Here is a 15763-nt window from a genome sequence, read left to right on the forward strand (position 1 = left end):
CAGGTTACAAGGGACCCACTTCTGTGTCTGGTCCCCTGCTCTGTCCTCTGACTTGCCAGGGTGGGGTGCTCATTAATACAGCCATTCCACATGGGAGAAATTGACCAAACAAAGGGGCTAACAACACCAAGCCAATCCAAAATCCAGCAGGGGTGCATGGGGCTGCTGCAGTGATGAGGCACTTGTTCTAGATATTTACCCAACTGTGTTGTCATAGGGGGGATATTATAGGTGATTGCTGATTTCAACCACAGATGACTTTCGGGGAAAGCTCTCACTTGGGGGTTTCAGTTTCCACCACACTAAGTCCTCTCTGGGTTCTGCGCTCTCCTCTCAGCCTAAGTCATTGCCAACAAGTGACGCAACAAGTGACATGAAGGTACAGCCTCCCTCCTGGCTGCTTTCACAGGATGGTCTTGTAGAGACACGAGGTCTCACAGCTCGGGATATTCAAGACCAGAGCTGATTTCTTTCTCATGGGGTCAGGCCACCTCACTCTATAGGCCAGGATGTCTTGTGAGTGAGGAGCTGATGGACATAGCAGCGGATCTTGACAGAAGTTCCTCCTCTTTGACTCAAACAACAGAAAGTGGACAGTGGTTCATGCTGGAGCCAGGCAGATGAAAGAGTATTGGGAGAAGAATAGGGATGTGAGTATGTGACCATGTTCTTTCAGAATATTTTGCTGGGAGGCTGCAAGAGCTGGCTAGAGGAATTCTCGATGCACAGGAAGAAAAGGCTGGAGCTGGCAGGTAACTGAGAACTCTCTTGAGATCTAGTTACCCCAGTGTGAGTGTGTCATTAGTGTGTGTGAATGTGTGTGCGAGTGTGAGAGTCACTAGTGTGTGTGAATGTATGTGAATGTGAGTGTATCTGTGTGAAAATATGTGTGTGAGTGTGAGTGTGTGTCAGTGTGAGAGAGTGTGTGTGTGATTACCGTGTGTGAATGTGTGTGTATGTGTGGGTGTGTGTAGATTTGTGTCTGGAGAGTGTGTGTGAGTGTGTGAGTGTGTGTGTGAGTGAGTCAGTGTGAACATGACCCCCTCATACAGGGCTCCTCCTGGGCGTGCTTGTGCTGTCCCATCCTCCTCTCCCTTCTCCCTCCTGACTCCTCTTCCTCACTGCACCTGCTTCTGCTCCCCTCACTGTGGATTTCTCACCACCCTTGAAACTGTGGGCATCACTGTGTTTCCATCTTTCTCCTTAGTGTTACCTCCTCCTAGGACCACTTTTCCTTTCCTGTTTCTTGGTCGGTATCTGGAAATCCATCAAAACCACCTCCAATGCCAGCCCTGAGGCCCTCCCCTCCCCAACCGTGGGGCATCACCTCCTCTTCCCCCACAGTAGGAGTGTGGGCTGTGGTGTCCCCTGGCTACCCTCAGCAGCTGTGTGAGCTTCCTGAGGACAGGGGACACCCCCTCTCCCTTCCTACCCCAGGACCTATCCCAGGGGCTGCCCTATAGTGGGGAAGGGGGGGAAAAACCTCTGCCTTCCAGGATGACCTGGGTCGGCAGGAGCTGAGGAGGCATGTCCTCAGATTTGGGGCCTGGACAAGGGCTGTCACTCTTGCATTTCAATTTCAGCACCACCCACTGTGGCCCCAGGCACAGATCAGCCTAAAGCCATGACCACCACCCTCAGTTCCTGAAGCCTCCTCGTTGTCCTCTGCTTCATTCTACTTGGCATCTGAGGAGAGTCCACTGTAGAGGGAGGGGAAACTGACACAGGCTTCCTGAAGGACGGGGTGACAGGGCTCATCAAGAGTCAAAAATATCCAAGTCTGCATGAAGAATATGTATTCATATTCATTTGAAATGACATAAAGACTCCCTGGAAAGGTAAGAAGAATCCAATCAAGTTTCGTCCCGGGCGTGTGGCAAATGAGAGTGGACGCAGGCAGGGATGGGGACAGCCTTTCACATGTGACTTTTCACGGTTTCGATTCTGAAACCCGTGAATATATGGAGGTGAAGTAGTAAGAAAGAGTGGGGCCGGGAGCCCCGGGGACGGTCACCAGTTGGGCTTGCCTGATCTGTTGGGGGCCCGGAGGGTCCGGGGACACGAACCCGGGCAGGGGCGCACGGGGCTGCTGCAGTGAGGAGGCACTGGTTCTAGGTATTTACCCAACTGTGCTATCATAAGGAGGATATTACAGGTGATGGCTGATTTCAACCACAGATGACTTTCGGGGAAAGTTTGCTCCTGTGGGTTTCAGTTTCCACCACACCGTGCGCTCTCCGGGTTCTGCATGCACCTCCCAGGGCGCCCACTGCGCCCCAGCTCTGGACCCGGGTCCTGCCCGGTGGAGACCGATGAGTGGGTGCCCCGCCGCCGACCACAAGAGTTCTTTGTATATTCAGGATACCAGTCCCTTACCAGATACATGATTTTCAAATATTTTCTCTCAGTCTGTAAGTTTTTTTTTTTCTCTTTCTTTCTAAATGGAATCCTTTTTGAAGCACTAAAGTTTTACATTTTCATGAAATGAAATTAAACTACCTTTTATTTTGCCATCTGTGCTATTGGCATACAGTACTCAAGAAGCCTTTGTTATATCCAGGGTCACAAAAATTTATTGCTTTATTTTCTTCTGAGACTTTCATAGTTTCATGTCTTAGGTGGACATCTGCCATTCACCTAGAACTAGTTTTTGTGTGTGCTGTAAGGAAGGGGTCTGCCTCATTCTTCTGCATGTGCCATCCAGTTGTCCCAGCACCATTCACTGTAGTGTAGGATGCACCTGCCCAACCTCCTGTCCGTCTCTTCTGTACTTAGCATCAGAACTGCATCCTGCTGAATGGTTCTCCCAGGGTTTCCATCAATGAAATCCCCTCATGTGAATCCCATGTAGGCACCTACTTCTCAGAGGACTTGGACTAAGGAGCGGATTTACCAGAGGAAATTATATTTCATGAAAGGGAAGCTTCTGAGTATGCTTATACTCACCATATCCCTTACTACAGCAAAAGTAAGGAATTGGCCTGGCACGGTGGCTCATGCCTGTAATCCCAGCACTTTGGGAGGCCAAGGTGGCAGATCACCAGGTCAGGAGATTGAGACCACCCTGGTTAACACCGTGAAACCCCGTCTCTGCTAAAAATACAAAAAATTAGCTGGACATGGTAGTAGGCACCTGCAGACCCAGCTACTGGGGAGGCTGAGGCAGGAGAATTGCTTGAATCCAGGAGGCAGAGATTGCAGTGAGCCGAGATTGTACCACTGCACTCCAGCCTGGGTGACAGAGCGAGACTCTGTTTAAAAAAAAAAAAAAAAAAAGTAAGAAATTGCATGATTTGGTCATTTGGGTCCCACAATTTTTATGTCAACTTAGCTTATTGGTGTTTACATATTTTTCTTATTTCTGTTGTTGTTTTCTTTGAGACAGGCTCTCCCTCTGTCACCCAGTCTGGAGTGCAGTGGCACCACCTCAACCCCCTGCAACCGCAAACTCCCAGGCTCAAGTGATCCTCCCACCTTAGCCTTCTGAGGAGCTGGGACTACAGTCATGTGCTACTACACTTGGTCAGTTTTTAAAACTTTCTGTAGAGACAGTCTCACCATGTTGCCATGGCTGATCTCCAGCTCCTAGCCTCAAATGATACTCTGGCATTGGCCTCCCAAAGTTCTGGGATTATAGGCATGAGCCACCACTCTTGGCTCAAAAAGTTATTGCTTTTTAGGTTTTACTTTTCAGATGGTTGTATGACATTATGTAGACTTTTAAAATTCTGTATAAATAATTTGGACAATGCTGTACTATAGCAAGTTTTCTTCAGCCACAGCTTCCTAAAAATAGAAGTGGTATTAAAATGTTGTGCATTTGTCAAATCTTAAAGAAGTTTCAAATCTTTAGGGTGATTCTGACCTCTCATTTTGGCTGACACAATAATCCATAACAACAAGTAAAGCGCCCACTCTGATCTGGAAGGGGTAAGGAGGTGAAAGCATTGATAACCCAAAGTTATAGCCTCTTTTATAGACATGATCCTGCCTAAATTTCTCATGCCCCACAAAAGAGGGTCATGAACTCCCCGCTTCTCCAGAGCTCCATGCAGTCCTTGAAGCACTCTCTGGCTGTCTCCACAAGTGGCTGAACAGCTCCTCCTGGTCTCTATAGGGCTGCGGAGGCTCCAGGTTCTCTAGGCCCAGGGGCTGTCATGCTCACCAGGTCTCACCAAGGGTGCACTCCACCATGGGAGGTGGAGGAGACCAGGTGTAGCTGCTCCTGTCCTTACCCCTCTCTAACCAGCCAATCTTAAAGGAAGGAGTAGGGATGAGTGGAGCCATGGAGGTCAGTGCTGGAAAGAATGGAAACGAAGACCTTTGTTCAATCCCCTAAATGATAGGGATCCTTTCTGAGTTCTAGCAGCCCTGGGGTAGTCTGATGATTGGACTCCTCTGATGTGTCTTAAATCATATCATATGGCAGGCACTGTGCTAGGTGCTGGGTTTACATGTGGGTGATGGATGTGTCCAGTCCTCCAGGAACTTAGAATCCAGGGACAGAAACAAACACCCACGTGGCTGCTGCTGCTGATGTGATGTCCCCGCAGTGGTTGGGACTATCAGAGGGCAGAAGAGGGGTTGACTCATTCTCCCTGGGGAGTTGCATGGAAGTTTCTCGGGAGGTGGCATTTCAGATTGCTCTTGTAGGAATAGGAAGAATACAGCGTGGCCAGGTGGGAGGAGAAGACAGGGCACCCAGAAGAGGGACAAGCATGAAGAGGAGGCTTGGGGGTGCAAATATCACAGAACTTTGGGGAGCTGTGAGAAGTCTGCAGTAATGGACCCTCAGTTACTGGGGTAGACTCTTTCCACAGGGAGGAGGGAATGTCAGGACACAAGATAAGGAAGGAGGCGTGGGCGGAAGCCCCCTGGAGTCCCTGTCTCCCTGACAGCAAATCAACCAGGAAATCAGTTCACCATTCATACATGCATGTTATCACACACACAGATACAGACACACACACACAGACACACAGAGACAGGCACGCACAGTCTCTCTCACGCACACACACCACACAGGCATATACACACTCACATAAACACACACATATGCATGTAGAAATACAGACACAGACACACACATGCACACACAAAGACACACATAAACACAAGGGAGAAACTGGGTGTCATCTCTAGAGTTGTCATGTCTGGCCCATGCTGCCCACTCACCTGTCACCTCAGGGGCTGTCTCCCAGCTCATGAAGGAGTTCTGAAGTCATCAAGTAGGATGTCACTGTGTAATCTGAAACACTCAGACAGCTCTTCACTCTGACCTTCCTTCCTGGTTTCCTTGGTTCTGGGATGAAACAGTGTCCTGCTAGTTTTCACTGTGGCAGAAGAAAAACCTCTCCCCTGGGGCAGAACTGCTGGGCCACCAGAGCGCACCCCTCTGCTCTTTGCCTTCAGGGCATCCTGATCTACCGGGTGGGAGGAACTGCCCCAATCCTCAGAAATGAACTCTTTATGGATTCCTCATTCGACATGATTTCAACGTCTCTTTTGTCTTCTCTGTAGCCCTTGACTGTGGATCCCAAACTGTGTGCCAAGGAGCTCATGGCACAAACTCACTGTGAGCAAACCCTCTGGGCTTACTGAAATATTTGCAAGATAAGCATTGCCATCTGCTGGACAAAACTAGGAAGTACTAGTCCAAGATATTTTATAGTTTCAACGTTAGACTATGCACCGTTACAGGTCATACGTGCGCGCCACCACACAGGGTAATTTTAGTATTTTTAGTAGAGACGGGGTTTCACCATGTTGGCCAGGCTGGTCTCAAACTCCTGAGCTCGTGATCTGCCCACCTCGGCCTCTGAAAGAACATTTTTTCATGTTTGTTGGCCACTTGCGGGTCTTCTTTTGAGAAGTGTCTGTTCACATTCTTTTCTTATTTTTTAATTGGGTTTTTTGTTCTTGCTTGTTGAGTTGTTTAAGTTCCTTGTAGATTCTGGATATTAGAGCTTTTCCAGATGCATAGTTTGCAGATATTTCTCCCGTTCTATAGGCTGTTTACCGTTTGCTAGTTTCTTTTGCTCTGCAGAAGCTCTTTAGTTTAAGGAGGTCCCCTTTGTCAATTTTTGGTTTTGGTTGCAATTGCCTTTGGTGTGTTCACCATGAAATCTTTTCCAGGCTGCATGTCTAGAGTGGTATTTCCTAAGTTATCTTCCAGGATTTCTATAGTTTTAGGACTTACATTTAAATCTTTAGTCCATGACGAGTTATTTTACATACATGGTGAAAGGCAGGGCTTCAGTTTCATTCTTCTGCACATGGCTAGCCAGTTATCGCAGCAGCATTTGTTGATTTTGTTGAAGGTTAGATGGCTGTAGGTGTGAAGTTTTCTTTCTGACTTCTCTGTTCTGTTCCACTGATCTAAGTGTCTATTTTTGTACCAGTACCATTCTGTTTTGATCACTATAGCCTTATATTATAGTTTGAAGTCTGGCAATGTGATGCCTCTGGCTTTGTTCTTCTTGCTTATGATTGTTTTGGCTATTTGGGCTCTTTTTAAATTCCAAATAACTTTTAGATTAGATTTTTCTAATTTTGTGAAAAATGATGTTGGTATTGATAGGGATAGTGTTGCATCTATAAATTACTTTTGGAAGTATGGCCATTTTAGCTATATTGTATCTTCTAACTCATGAGTATAAATTATTTTTCCATGTATGTGTGTTGTCCCTGGTTTTTTTCAGCCATGTTTTGTAGATTCTCTGTTTCCACACAAAATCTAGCAGAATCACTCATTTATTACTCCACATCATGGAGGAAAAATGAAATAACATTAATTCTCTACTGGGTAATACAAGAAAATTCTAAACTCAGTAGGTTTTTGCGAAATAGAACTCTCTGTTGAAATATTAGTACAGAGCAATAAATTACTAAGGAAATAATCATTAATATAATTTTTTCTTACTAAATAAAGAATTATCCTTCAGGACACGGAAAGAAACCCTGGAGGTCCGAAGTCTAACATGATTGTTTTACTGACTGTATCATTTGGAAGAAAGAGGTCATCATTCAAAAAGTACTCAATTTTCCAAACAAAAGCAGAAGAAATAAAATGTTGACATATCTTGTCTAGTTAGCCAGAACTTTAATTGCAGGAATTCCATCAGGTAGCACCAATAAAAAATAACATAAGATGTTAGGAATAACCGCTGGTAAAATTGTTGACAAAAGGAATCAAGGCTGTGAATGAGCTACTGGGTCCCTGGTGTCATTATGATCTGCTGGAGGCCTCTGGACATACACAGTAGGTGGTGGGCAGGTGGCCAACAAGAAGAGCGAGTTTGATCGAGACCCTGCTCACAGGGGATTTTTGGTATCATCTTTAATTTTCAAAAAGGACACACATGTTGGTTTAAGAGATGAATGAGAACCCGGATCACTTTTCCAGGGCAATCTTTCCCTAGGCACTCCACGTCTCAGAGCCCCCTGCACTAAGGGACCTGTTTTTCCCTTGAGCCCCAACCCCGGCACCTGCAGCTTGGACCATCCTCTTTCTTCCTTTGCGACATCACAGAGTAAGCCCAGGCCCTGCACCTGACCAGGGGATGGAGTGCAGGGGCCTGCAGGACCGAAGCTGGTAGTGATGGGCCTGCTCCCTCACTCAAGGCCCTCTCTACCCTCTGATGACAGGGCCTAAAACATAGAAAGACGTGGGGGGAACCCATCCAAAGAGAGGGCTCTGTATTCCTCTGTCCTTGGCCTTGGGTGGGCCTGCAGGGCAGCATCCCTCCTTCCCCTTCTTCCTCAGCCTCTCCTCACACTGGGAGCAGCACCCATAGCTCTGAAGGTGACAGTCCCTGTTCCACCTTATTCATTCTTGATCTAACCTAGTGGTGCCCATGGAACCCCAGTAGCAGCTCAGCTTCCCTGTGTCTGAGTCCACTCTGCTCCTGGCAGGGCCATCAGTCGGCTTAGGATCTAGGGTTTGCAGGAGGGTGATGGCAGGGGAGCTGCCTTAAGGTCTGGACTCAAACCTCATGGGCCCATGGGACTGACTTTTTAAAAAACCTTTTCATGAGTAGCCTCTACTCTTTGCCTTCCACCTTAATTCCTGGAATCCAAGCCACTTTCTGTGGGAGGGCAGCTCTGCACCCCCTCCTTTTCAGTTAGGTATACCACGGCTCTCCCAGCCCCCTCCTCCTGGGATTACACCTATATCTGTAGGGACCAGCCCTACAGGGCCTGTGGGTTTTTCTCTTCGTGTGCGGAGATGAGAGATCGTAGAAATAAAGACACAAGACAAGGAGAAAAAAAAGACAGCTGGGCCCACGGGACGACTACCACCAAGATGCGGAGACTGGTAGTGGCCCCGAATGCCTGGCCGCGCCGTGATTTATTGTGTACAAGGCAAGAGGGCAGGGTAAGGAGTGTGAGTCGTCTCCAATGATGGGTAAGGTCACGCAAGTCACGTGTCCACCGGACAAGGGGCCCTTCCCTATTTGGTAGCTGAAGTGGAGAGAGAGAGACGACAGCTTATGTCATTATTTCTTCTATGTATTTCTTGGACTTTAACACTTTCACTAATTCTGCTACTGTTATCTAGAAGGCGGAGCCAGGTGTACAGGGTGGACCATGAAAGCGGACTAGGAGCATGACCCTGAAGCACAGCATCACAGGGAGACATTTAGGCCTCTGGATGGCTGCGGGCTGGCTTGACTGATGTTTGGCCTTCCACAAGAGGTGGTGGAGCAGAGTGTTCTCTAACTCCCCCAGGGAAAGGGAGACTCCCTTTCCTGGTCTGCTAAGTAACAGGTACCTTCCCAGGCACTGGTGCTACCACTAGACCAAGGTCTGCTAAGTAACAGGTGCCTTCCCAGGCACTGGCGCTACCGCTAGACCAAGGTCTGCTAAGTAACAGGTGCCTTCCCAGGCACTGGCGCTACCGCTAGACCAAGGTCTGCTAAGTAACAGGTGCCTTCCCAGGCACTACCGTTACCGCTAGACCAAGGAGCTGTCTACTGGCCCTGTCCGGGCATGACAGAGGGCTCACACTCTTGTCTTCTGGTCACTTCTCACCGTGTCCCTTCAGCTCCTATCTCTGTTTGCCCTGGTTTTTCCTAGGTTATAATTGTAGAACAGAGATTATTATAACATTGGAAAAAAGAGTAATGCTACAAACTAATGATTTATAATATTCATATATTATCATGCCTATATTCTATGTCTAATACAACTATTCTTATTTTAAGTATTTTCTTTATTATACTGGAACAGCTTGTGCCTTCAGTCTCTTGCCTCGGCACCTGGGTTACCTGCCGCCCACACATCTCTCTCTCAGCCTCAGGGATGAAATCCCCCTTCCCTTGTCACACCTCATGTAAAGCTACCACGATGCACCTAACCCAATTAAGAGGACTGCCCATGTCTGAATTCCTGCTGCCTGCAGGCCACATACCCTTCCCGAGTAGGAACCTGTTCTGAATCAGGCCTGAACTTGCTAAGCCCTCTCAAGCTCAACAGACCCTGAGCCTTGGTATGGCACCACCCCGCCTTTCCCTCTGGACTCTGATGGTGAGAATCCATCAGAACTCAGGGCAGAGCTGCCCAGGTCATTTCCAACAAGCAACACAGGGTCTCATTCACCTGTCTCATGTCAGGATGAGAAGGTCTCAGCCATGCGGAGGGGCGGGACTTGGGGAATTCTCCATCCCCGTCCTCCCTCCTCACCCACCTGCCCCTTGCTCCACTCCCAATTCTGCCCCATACCTGTCACTCCAAAGGACTCTCTTCTGCAGCCAGGTAGGATGAAGCAGGGGAGGATGAGGAGGAGGCTCCAGGGACTGAGGGTGATGGCCATGGCTGTGGGTTGGGCTGTGCCTGGAGCACATGAGGAGGCACATGATGAGGAGGCAGCAAAGAATGAGGGTGGTGGCCGTGGCCCTGAGTTGAGCTGCACCTGAGGACATGGTGGGTGGTGCTGAAATGGAAACACAAGAGTGACAACCCTTGTCCAGGCCTCAAATCTGAGGAGATGCCTCCTCAGCTCCTGCTGACCCAGGTCATCCTGGAAGGCAGAGGTTTTGTGCCCTCCTGCTATGGGGCAGCCCCTGGGACAGTTCCTGGGGTAGGAAGGGAGGGGGTGTCCCTGTCCTCAGGGAGCTCACACAGCTGCTGAGGGAAGCAAGGTGACAGCACAGCCCACCCTCCTGCTGTGGTGGAAGAGAAGGTGATACTCCAGGGTCGGGGAGGGGAGGGTCTCTGGGCTGGCCTTGGAGGAGGTTTTGATGGATTTCCAGAAATAGACCAGAGAGAGGAAAGGAAAAGTGATTCTCAAGAGGGAACACTAAGGAGAAAAGTCTGAAAACTGACACCCGCAGCTTCGAGGTTGGTGAGAAATCCACAGCGCAGGGAGCAGAAGCATGTGCAGTGAGAAAGAGGAGTCAGGAGGGAGAAGGGAGAGGAGGATGGGAGAGCACAGGCACGCCAGCACCCCCAGGAGGAGCGCCCCATGAGGGGGTCATTTTAACATAAACGTGTACACTGGGATGACTGAAGCTGAACTCAAGAACTAGTTTCTCGAGATCACCGTTTCTGATCTCATTCGAGATCCCCGTTTCTTTCTTCTGTTACCTCCTGCACTTGGCTCCAGGGTTCTGTCCACGCCCGTCAAGAAGTCCCCAAGCCATCTTGTGCAGTCTCCCATTGAGATGTAATGGAAGGACATGGTCACATCCTTGTCATTCTCCCACTTTTCTTTCATCTTTCTGGCTCCAGGATGAACCGTTGTCCACATTCTGTTCTCTGAGTCAAAGAGGAGGAAGACCTGTCCATCAAAACCGAACTGCCAAGATCCACTGCTGTGTCCTTCAGCTTTCTGTTCACAAGACATCCGGGCCTGCAGGGTGAGGGGTTCTGCCCCCATCAGAGAGAGATCAGCTCTGGTCTTGACACATGTTGAGCCCCCATCCTGTCTGCCTTACAATTTCCTGGTCTTACTCTCTCTGCCACATCCTGGCCTCGCCTCTAGACCTCTTAAGGGGTGATAGGACCTTCCTATTTGTATTTTTACATGAAAACTATAAATGCCTCTAACCTACCACTGTATCTGGCCATCTGAAACTTACCCCTGGGTGTGTAATTCTCCAGCTCAATGTCAAGCAGCTGCTGGGTGAGCGTGTCCACCACTTCTCTCAGTACTGGGTTCTGTGCTTTCCAGGCCTTTGTGACATTTAGTTTCTTCCCCAGGGTACTGACGGGTGTGACTGTCTTGTTGCCACAGTCATAGTGAAGAAAAGTCTTTTTGTCCACCTGGCCTTGAACCGCACACCACTGTGGTCCAGGTCTGAACTTAGGGATGATGGTGATGTCATAGCAAAGAGAGTGAGGGTCTGTGGAGAAAGGCAGGTGGGGCTGGGTGGGGAGAAAAATACCCCTAGGTACCCCTCCTCCACACCGTGACAATAAGAGGATGCCTCTGGAGAGCTGGGCTGGCCCAGCAAAGAGTGCCCCCTCCAGAACTGTGGTGTCCACAAGATTAAGCCAAGTGCTCCCCAATTCCATGATGACAGGGAGGAGGAGGAGGAGGAGGAGGTCTCTGCCTGCTGAGAAACCACATGTCCCCAGACATGTCCCACTGCCCCTCTGTCCACATTGGTCAACACATGAGAGGTGCCAGGACTGCTAGAGGAGGAGGGGCCTGTTTGGCAGAGGATCTTCAGCAGCAGCCCATGTGGACTGCAGGAGGTAGGAGAGGGTGTGGGGGCTGCCCCTGAGGATGCTGGTGCATGGTGGGATGGACTGAGGATGGAAATCAGTTGGATAAAGAAGAGTTAATTGTCATGGTCACAGGATTTAACATGTTGGCAAAGCCCCTGCTGATGGTGCTCATCTGCTATGAGGATGCCTTCCTGAAACCTTGGATAAAGAGATGGTCCATGCAGCAAGAAATAGAAAATCTGAAAATCTAAGGCAAGTATTAGAGGGAGGGACCACAGGCTCAGAGAAGGGCCCATGCTGGAGTGCTCTGAGTGTGAAAATCCAGAACAATTTCCATCCGCTGTGCTCATGGGAAGCCTGGAGGACTCCTGTTTACCTGGTATATAAAGAAGGCCCCATAAGAAGACACCAGAATGGGATGAAGCGGAGGGATGCCTATTGCTGAAAGCCATGGATGGGTGTAGGAGATGCTGTTCCTGAAATGGGCTCCCAGTAGTAACAGGATGAAAAATCCTGAAATAACAGATTCCAGGTGGAGGTATCAACTGTCAGGAGCAAGGAGGGTTCCATGATGAAAATGATTAGAGAAGTTGCAATGTCAGTTGGTGACCTCAGCCATACAAAGCTTTGCCCATGGCTCATAGAACAAAGGGGTCCAAGATCCAGAAGAGATAGAAACCTAATCTGAATACTGCTGGATTTAAATAATCACAACGAACAGTGATAAAACAAATGATGGATGACCAGGAGGCTGAAAGCAGCCAGTCCATCAAGAACAAGGCTGCTTTGCCCAATTTGCAGAATTAAGCCACTTCTCAGAGCCTGAACTCATAACTGGAAGAAGACACCTAGTTTCCAGTGAGGACAGACCCTTTAACTCTGCAGCAAGTGCAATGATTCTTTGTGGGCTTCTCCAAACGTATTTATGGCCACTAGAGTTTGCCGTGAAGGGCAATTTTGTAAATATATAAAGGTGTATAGGGAATATATTCTCCATTCCAACTACTCAACTCTGCTGTTGAAGCTCAAAAGCAGCCATAGACAATCCATGAATGATGAGCAAGGCTGGACCTGCCTTAAGTGCCCAGTGACCCAAGACCCCCTAAGGTCCTAGAGGTACATGTGGTTACAATGTCTAATTGGACAATCACAACATAGATTCCGTGTGAATGTTCAGAGACAAGGCAATGCCACTCACAGGAAGGAAATCTCAACATTAGAAAGTGTCTCCTGTAGAGTTCTGGGCCTTGGCAGAGATGGGGCCTTTAGCCATGGAAGGGCCGTGACCATGGAGCCTCAGAGCTGCCCATTACAGGTGGGCTCCTCACCCTCTAGGTCATTAGGAAGATAGGCCCAGCAGTGAGAAGACGCAGGTGGTTCTCCTGGGATGGGCAGAAGCAGGGTCACCGGGAACTAAGAAGCTGCACAAGCAGTTGGCCCCGTTCCCCAGGACACAACATGGCTGCACCCTCTCACCCTCAGCTCATACCTCAGGTTTCAGGGAAGGTCGCTGATGGCCCTGGTGGACCATAGATGCCACTCAGCAGCAAAGGAGGGGAGAGTAGACCCTGAACCATGGGACCCTCACTCCCATCACATCCACACCACCCAGAAGCCACAGGCAGAGTAGGACCACCTTCTACTCTCCAACTGACACCTGAGACACCACTTGGAGATGACACCCTAGGGGATGGGACACTATTCACTGGGACACTGTAATCCCTTCATCTAGGGTCAGTAAACTGGGACAGGGTCCGAATCTGGTCCCCTTTCATTTGCAGGTTGCCATTGCCTGCTGTTGTTCTACAAAGGGACAGGACTGGACACAGAGGCGGAGAACCCAAGGCCTGCAAAGATCACAGGGCATCCTTCTTCCCTTTCTAGAAAGGTTTTGCTGATCCCTGTCTACACAGTAACTATTCTCTACGACGCGGCTCCCCACTAGGAAGAACAGGCGAGTCTGGGCCCCAAGGGCAGAAGTGGGCGCCTCTACTCACCAGAGTTCCCAGGGTCTCTTGGAGGGAATGGTGCTTCACATCCCCTCTGCACAGGTTCTGTGGGGAGCTTGGGGTGTGTTTGCTGGGGTGTGTCCTCAGGCCAGAGGGAGAAGGTGCCACGTGGTGCAGGAGGTAATGAGGGCCCCTTCATGGATGGGGAGACCTCTGGGGTGACCAGCTGGATTGAGGTGGGGAGTAAAAGGATATGACCTGGGTGGTTGCAGTGGATGGTGAGGGGAGGGTGGGAAGTGTCTGCTGAGCCCCTGGGTGCAGATGAGTGTCTGCAGGAAAGTGCAGGGAAAAATTCCAGGGCACGCATCCCTGGGGGTGCTGGAGGGTTTGTGTGGTGGAGAGCGGGTGAGAGCAGAGCGGGCTGGTGGCTGGTGGGGGTGTCTGTGATTGTGTCCTTGTGGAACACCTATTAACCCTGTCCTGACCCCAGCTCGAGTTCCGGGGGCTCTGGTTTCTCCTTCCCGAGGGCGGGTGGGACTGCCAGGCTGCACGAGGGATCCCCGCCCCACCTCGCCCTCTGCAGCCCTCTGGCCCTCCACTCTCCCGGGCGGGAAAAGGAATCTAGCCTCCTCTCTGACCGGCTCCTCCCCTCGGAGGATAAGTAGCCTCCGGGAGCGGATCCAGCGGGAAGGAGACGCGAAGGGGAACTGAGTGGGGGCGCAGTCCGGGGAGATCGCACGGGTCCTTCCAGAAACCTCCCCTCCTCTGAAGCCCGCAGCCCACAGCCCCCCACATTTAGCCCCCGCCCCGCTTGGGCTCCATCCGCGAGCTCACCGGCCCGCCCCGTCCGGCACCAGACGGACAGCAGGAACAGAAGCAGGAGGCGTAGAAGGAACGCGGGGCTGGCGGCCGCTGCCATTGGGAAATTGGATTGCAGAGGACTGCAGACTCGGAGACCAGCCCTTGGATCACCTGGCGGCTCTCAGGCTGTCTGAATGCAGCATTAAAGACACTCGCCAGTCTAACAAGCGTTCTGACCCGCCCCTCGGAGGAAACACGCCCCATCATCGCGCGTCTAGCCAATCAGGTGTCTCTCAGCCAAGTCGTTCAACTAAGCCTACCCCACTTCCTACTGCAGCCTGCGCCGGCCAGTCAGACTCCGCCCTGCCTGTCCCGGACCAGTCCCGTCAAAGGCTTCTTTCCATGACACCCTCATGTAATCATCACTTCATTTTGTATTAACCCAATGTGGATACCGATGCACAGAAAGGTGAAGAAAACGCACAGAAGTGTTCAGCCGCGACAGGGTCTCCCTTTCCTGGCCTGGACCTGTGACACCCACTTTCCCTCTCCCTGCGTTGCAGAATGCCCCCTTCCCCGTCCTGTGCGCAGACCCAAGCTCAGTCCCATCCCCGCGGCCCCATCCCAAATCCCGAGTGGACGTCGTTATAGCCTGGGCTAGGTTTGTTTGGTTGGTTGGTTTTTCTTTCTTTTCTTTTTTTTTCTTTTTTTTCTTCGTGACAGTCTCACTCTGCCGCCCAGGCTGGAGTGCAGCGGCGCGATCTCGGTTCACTGCAACCTCTGCCTCGCGAATTCAAACGATTCTCCTGCTTCAGCCTCGCAAGTAGCTGGGACCACAGGTGCGCGCCACCAAGCCCGGTTAAGTTTTGTATTTTAGTGGAGACGGGGTTTCACTGTGTTGCCCAGGCTGGTTTTGGACTCCTGGGCTTACGCGATCAGCCCGACTTGGCCTCTCAAAGTGCTGGGATTACAGGGGTGAGCCACCGCGCCTGGCCCGGGGCTAGATTATATTACAGAAGCACCAGGTTTTCAGAGGCTTCAAAGGACGTATTGTACACTAAACAACTGGTTAAGATAGTAAATTTTATGTTCTACGCTTTTACCAAACTTAAACAGCTTTAAAAATTATCTTAAAAATATATGTCTTGCTGGGATCTACCCAATGCGGATTGGCAAAAAGACTCTGCTCATTAAAATCGAGGACAGCACTGAAAACCTTGTCTCTAAAATCACAACCTGAGACACCTTGCTGATTTAGAAAGCACATCAGAGAGATGGGCCCTCAGCTCCCCTTAGAACAGCGCCCCACCAGGTGTGGGGATGGCCCAGGAGACTCAGCA

General features: G+C 50.1%; 1 protein-coding gene across 2 annotated transcripts; it reads right to left on the reverse strand.

Annotated features, from left to right (window-relative positions):
• Window positions 1–8112: 8112 nt before the first annotated feature.
• On the reverse strand, window positions 8113–15551 carry LOC103240146 (UL-16 binding protein 5). Of its 2 annotated transcripts, none has more exons than XM_073022568.1 (5): window positions 14457–15551; window positions 11082–11345; window positions 10588–10758; window positions 9724–9934; window positions 8113–8463 (listed from the first exon to the last, which is right to left on the reverse strand). In XM_073022568.1, the coding sequence occupies exons 1-5, from the start codon at window positions 14539–14541 to the stop codon at window positions 8295–8297; spliced, it is 900 nt and encodes a 299-aa protein (XP_072878669.1). In that variant the 5' UTR covers window positions 14542–15551; the 3' UTR covers window positions 8113–8294. The 2 variants fall into 2 exon arrangements, with proteins under 2 accessions (XP_072878669.1, XP_072878668.1); XM_073022567.1 differs by having other exon boundaries at window positions 10588–10869.
• Window positions 15552–15763: the final 212 nt, after the last annotated feature.

The sequence above is a fragment of the Chlorocebus sabaeus genome, chromosome 13 (assembly GCF_047675955.1).
Source record: "Chlorocebus sabaeus isolate Y175 chromosome 13, mChlSab1.0.hap1, whole genome shotgun sequence".
NCBI lineage: Eukaryota > Metazoa > Chordata > Mammalia > Primates > Cercopithecidae > Chlorocebus > Chlorocebus sabaeus.

Bases quoted from the DNA above. Each gene is read 5' to 3' on its own strand.
- LOC103240146 (XM_073022567.1), bottom strand. From the start codon at position 14,541: ATGGCAGCGGCCGCCAGCCCCGCGTTCCTTCTACGCCTCCTGCTTCTG. The intron at 11,346-14,456 runs GTGAGCTCGCGG...CTTTCTCCACAG, and splicing joins GTGCCGGACGGGGCGGGCCG to ACCCTCACTCTCTTTGCTAT. The intron at 8,464-9,723 runs GTATGGGGCAGA...TCTCCACTTCAG, and splicing joins AGAGTCCTTTGGAGTGACAG to CTACCAAATAGGGAAGGGCC.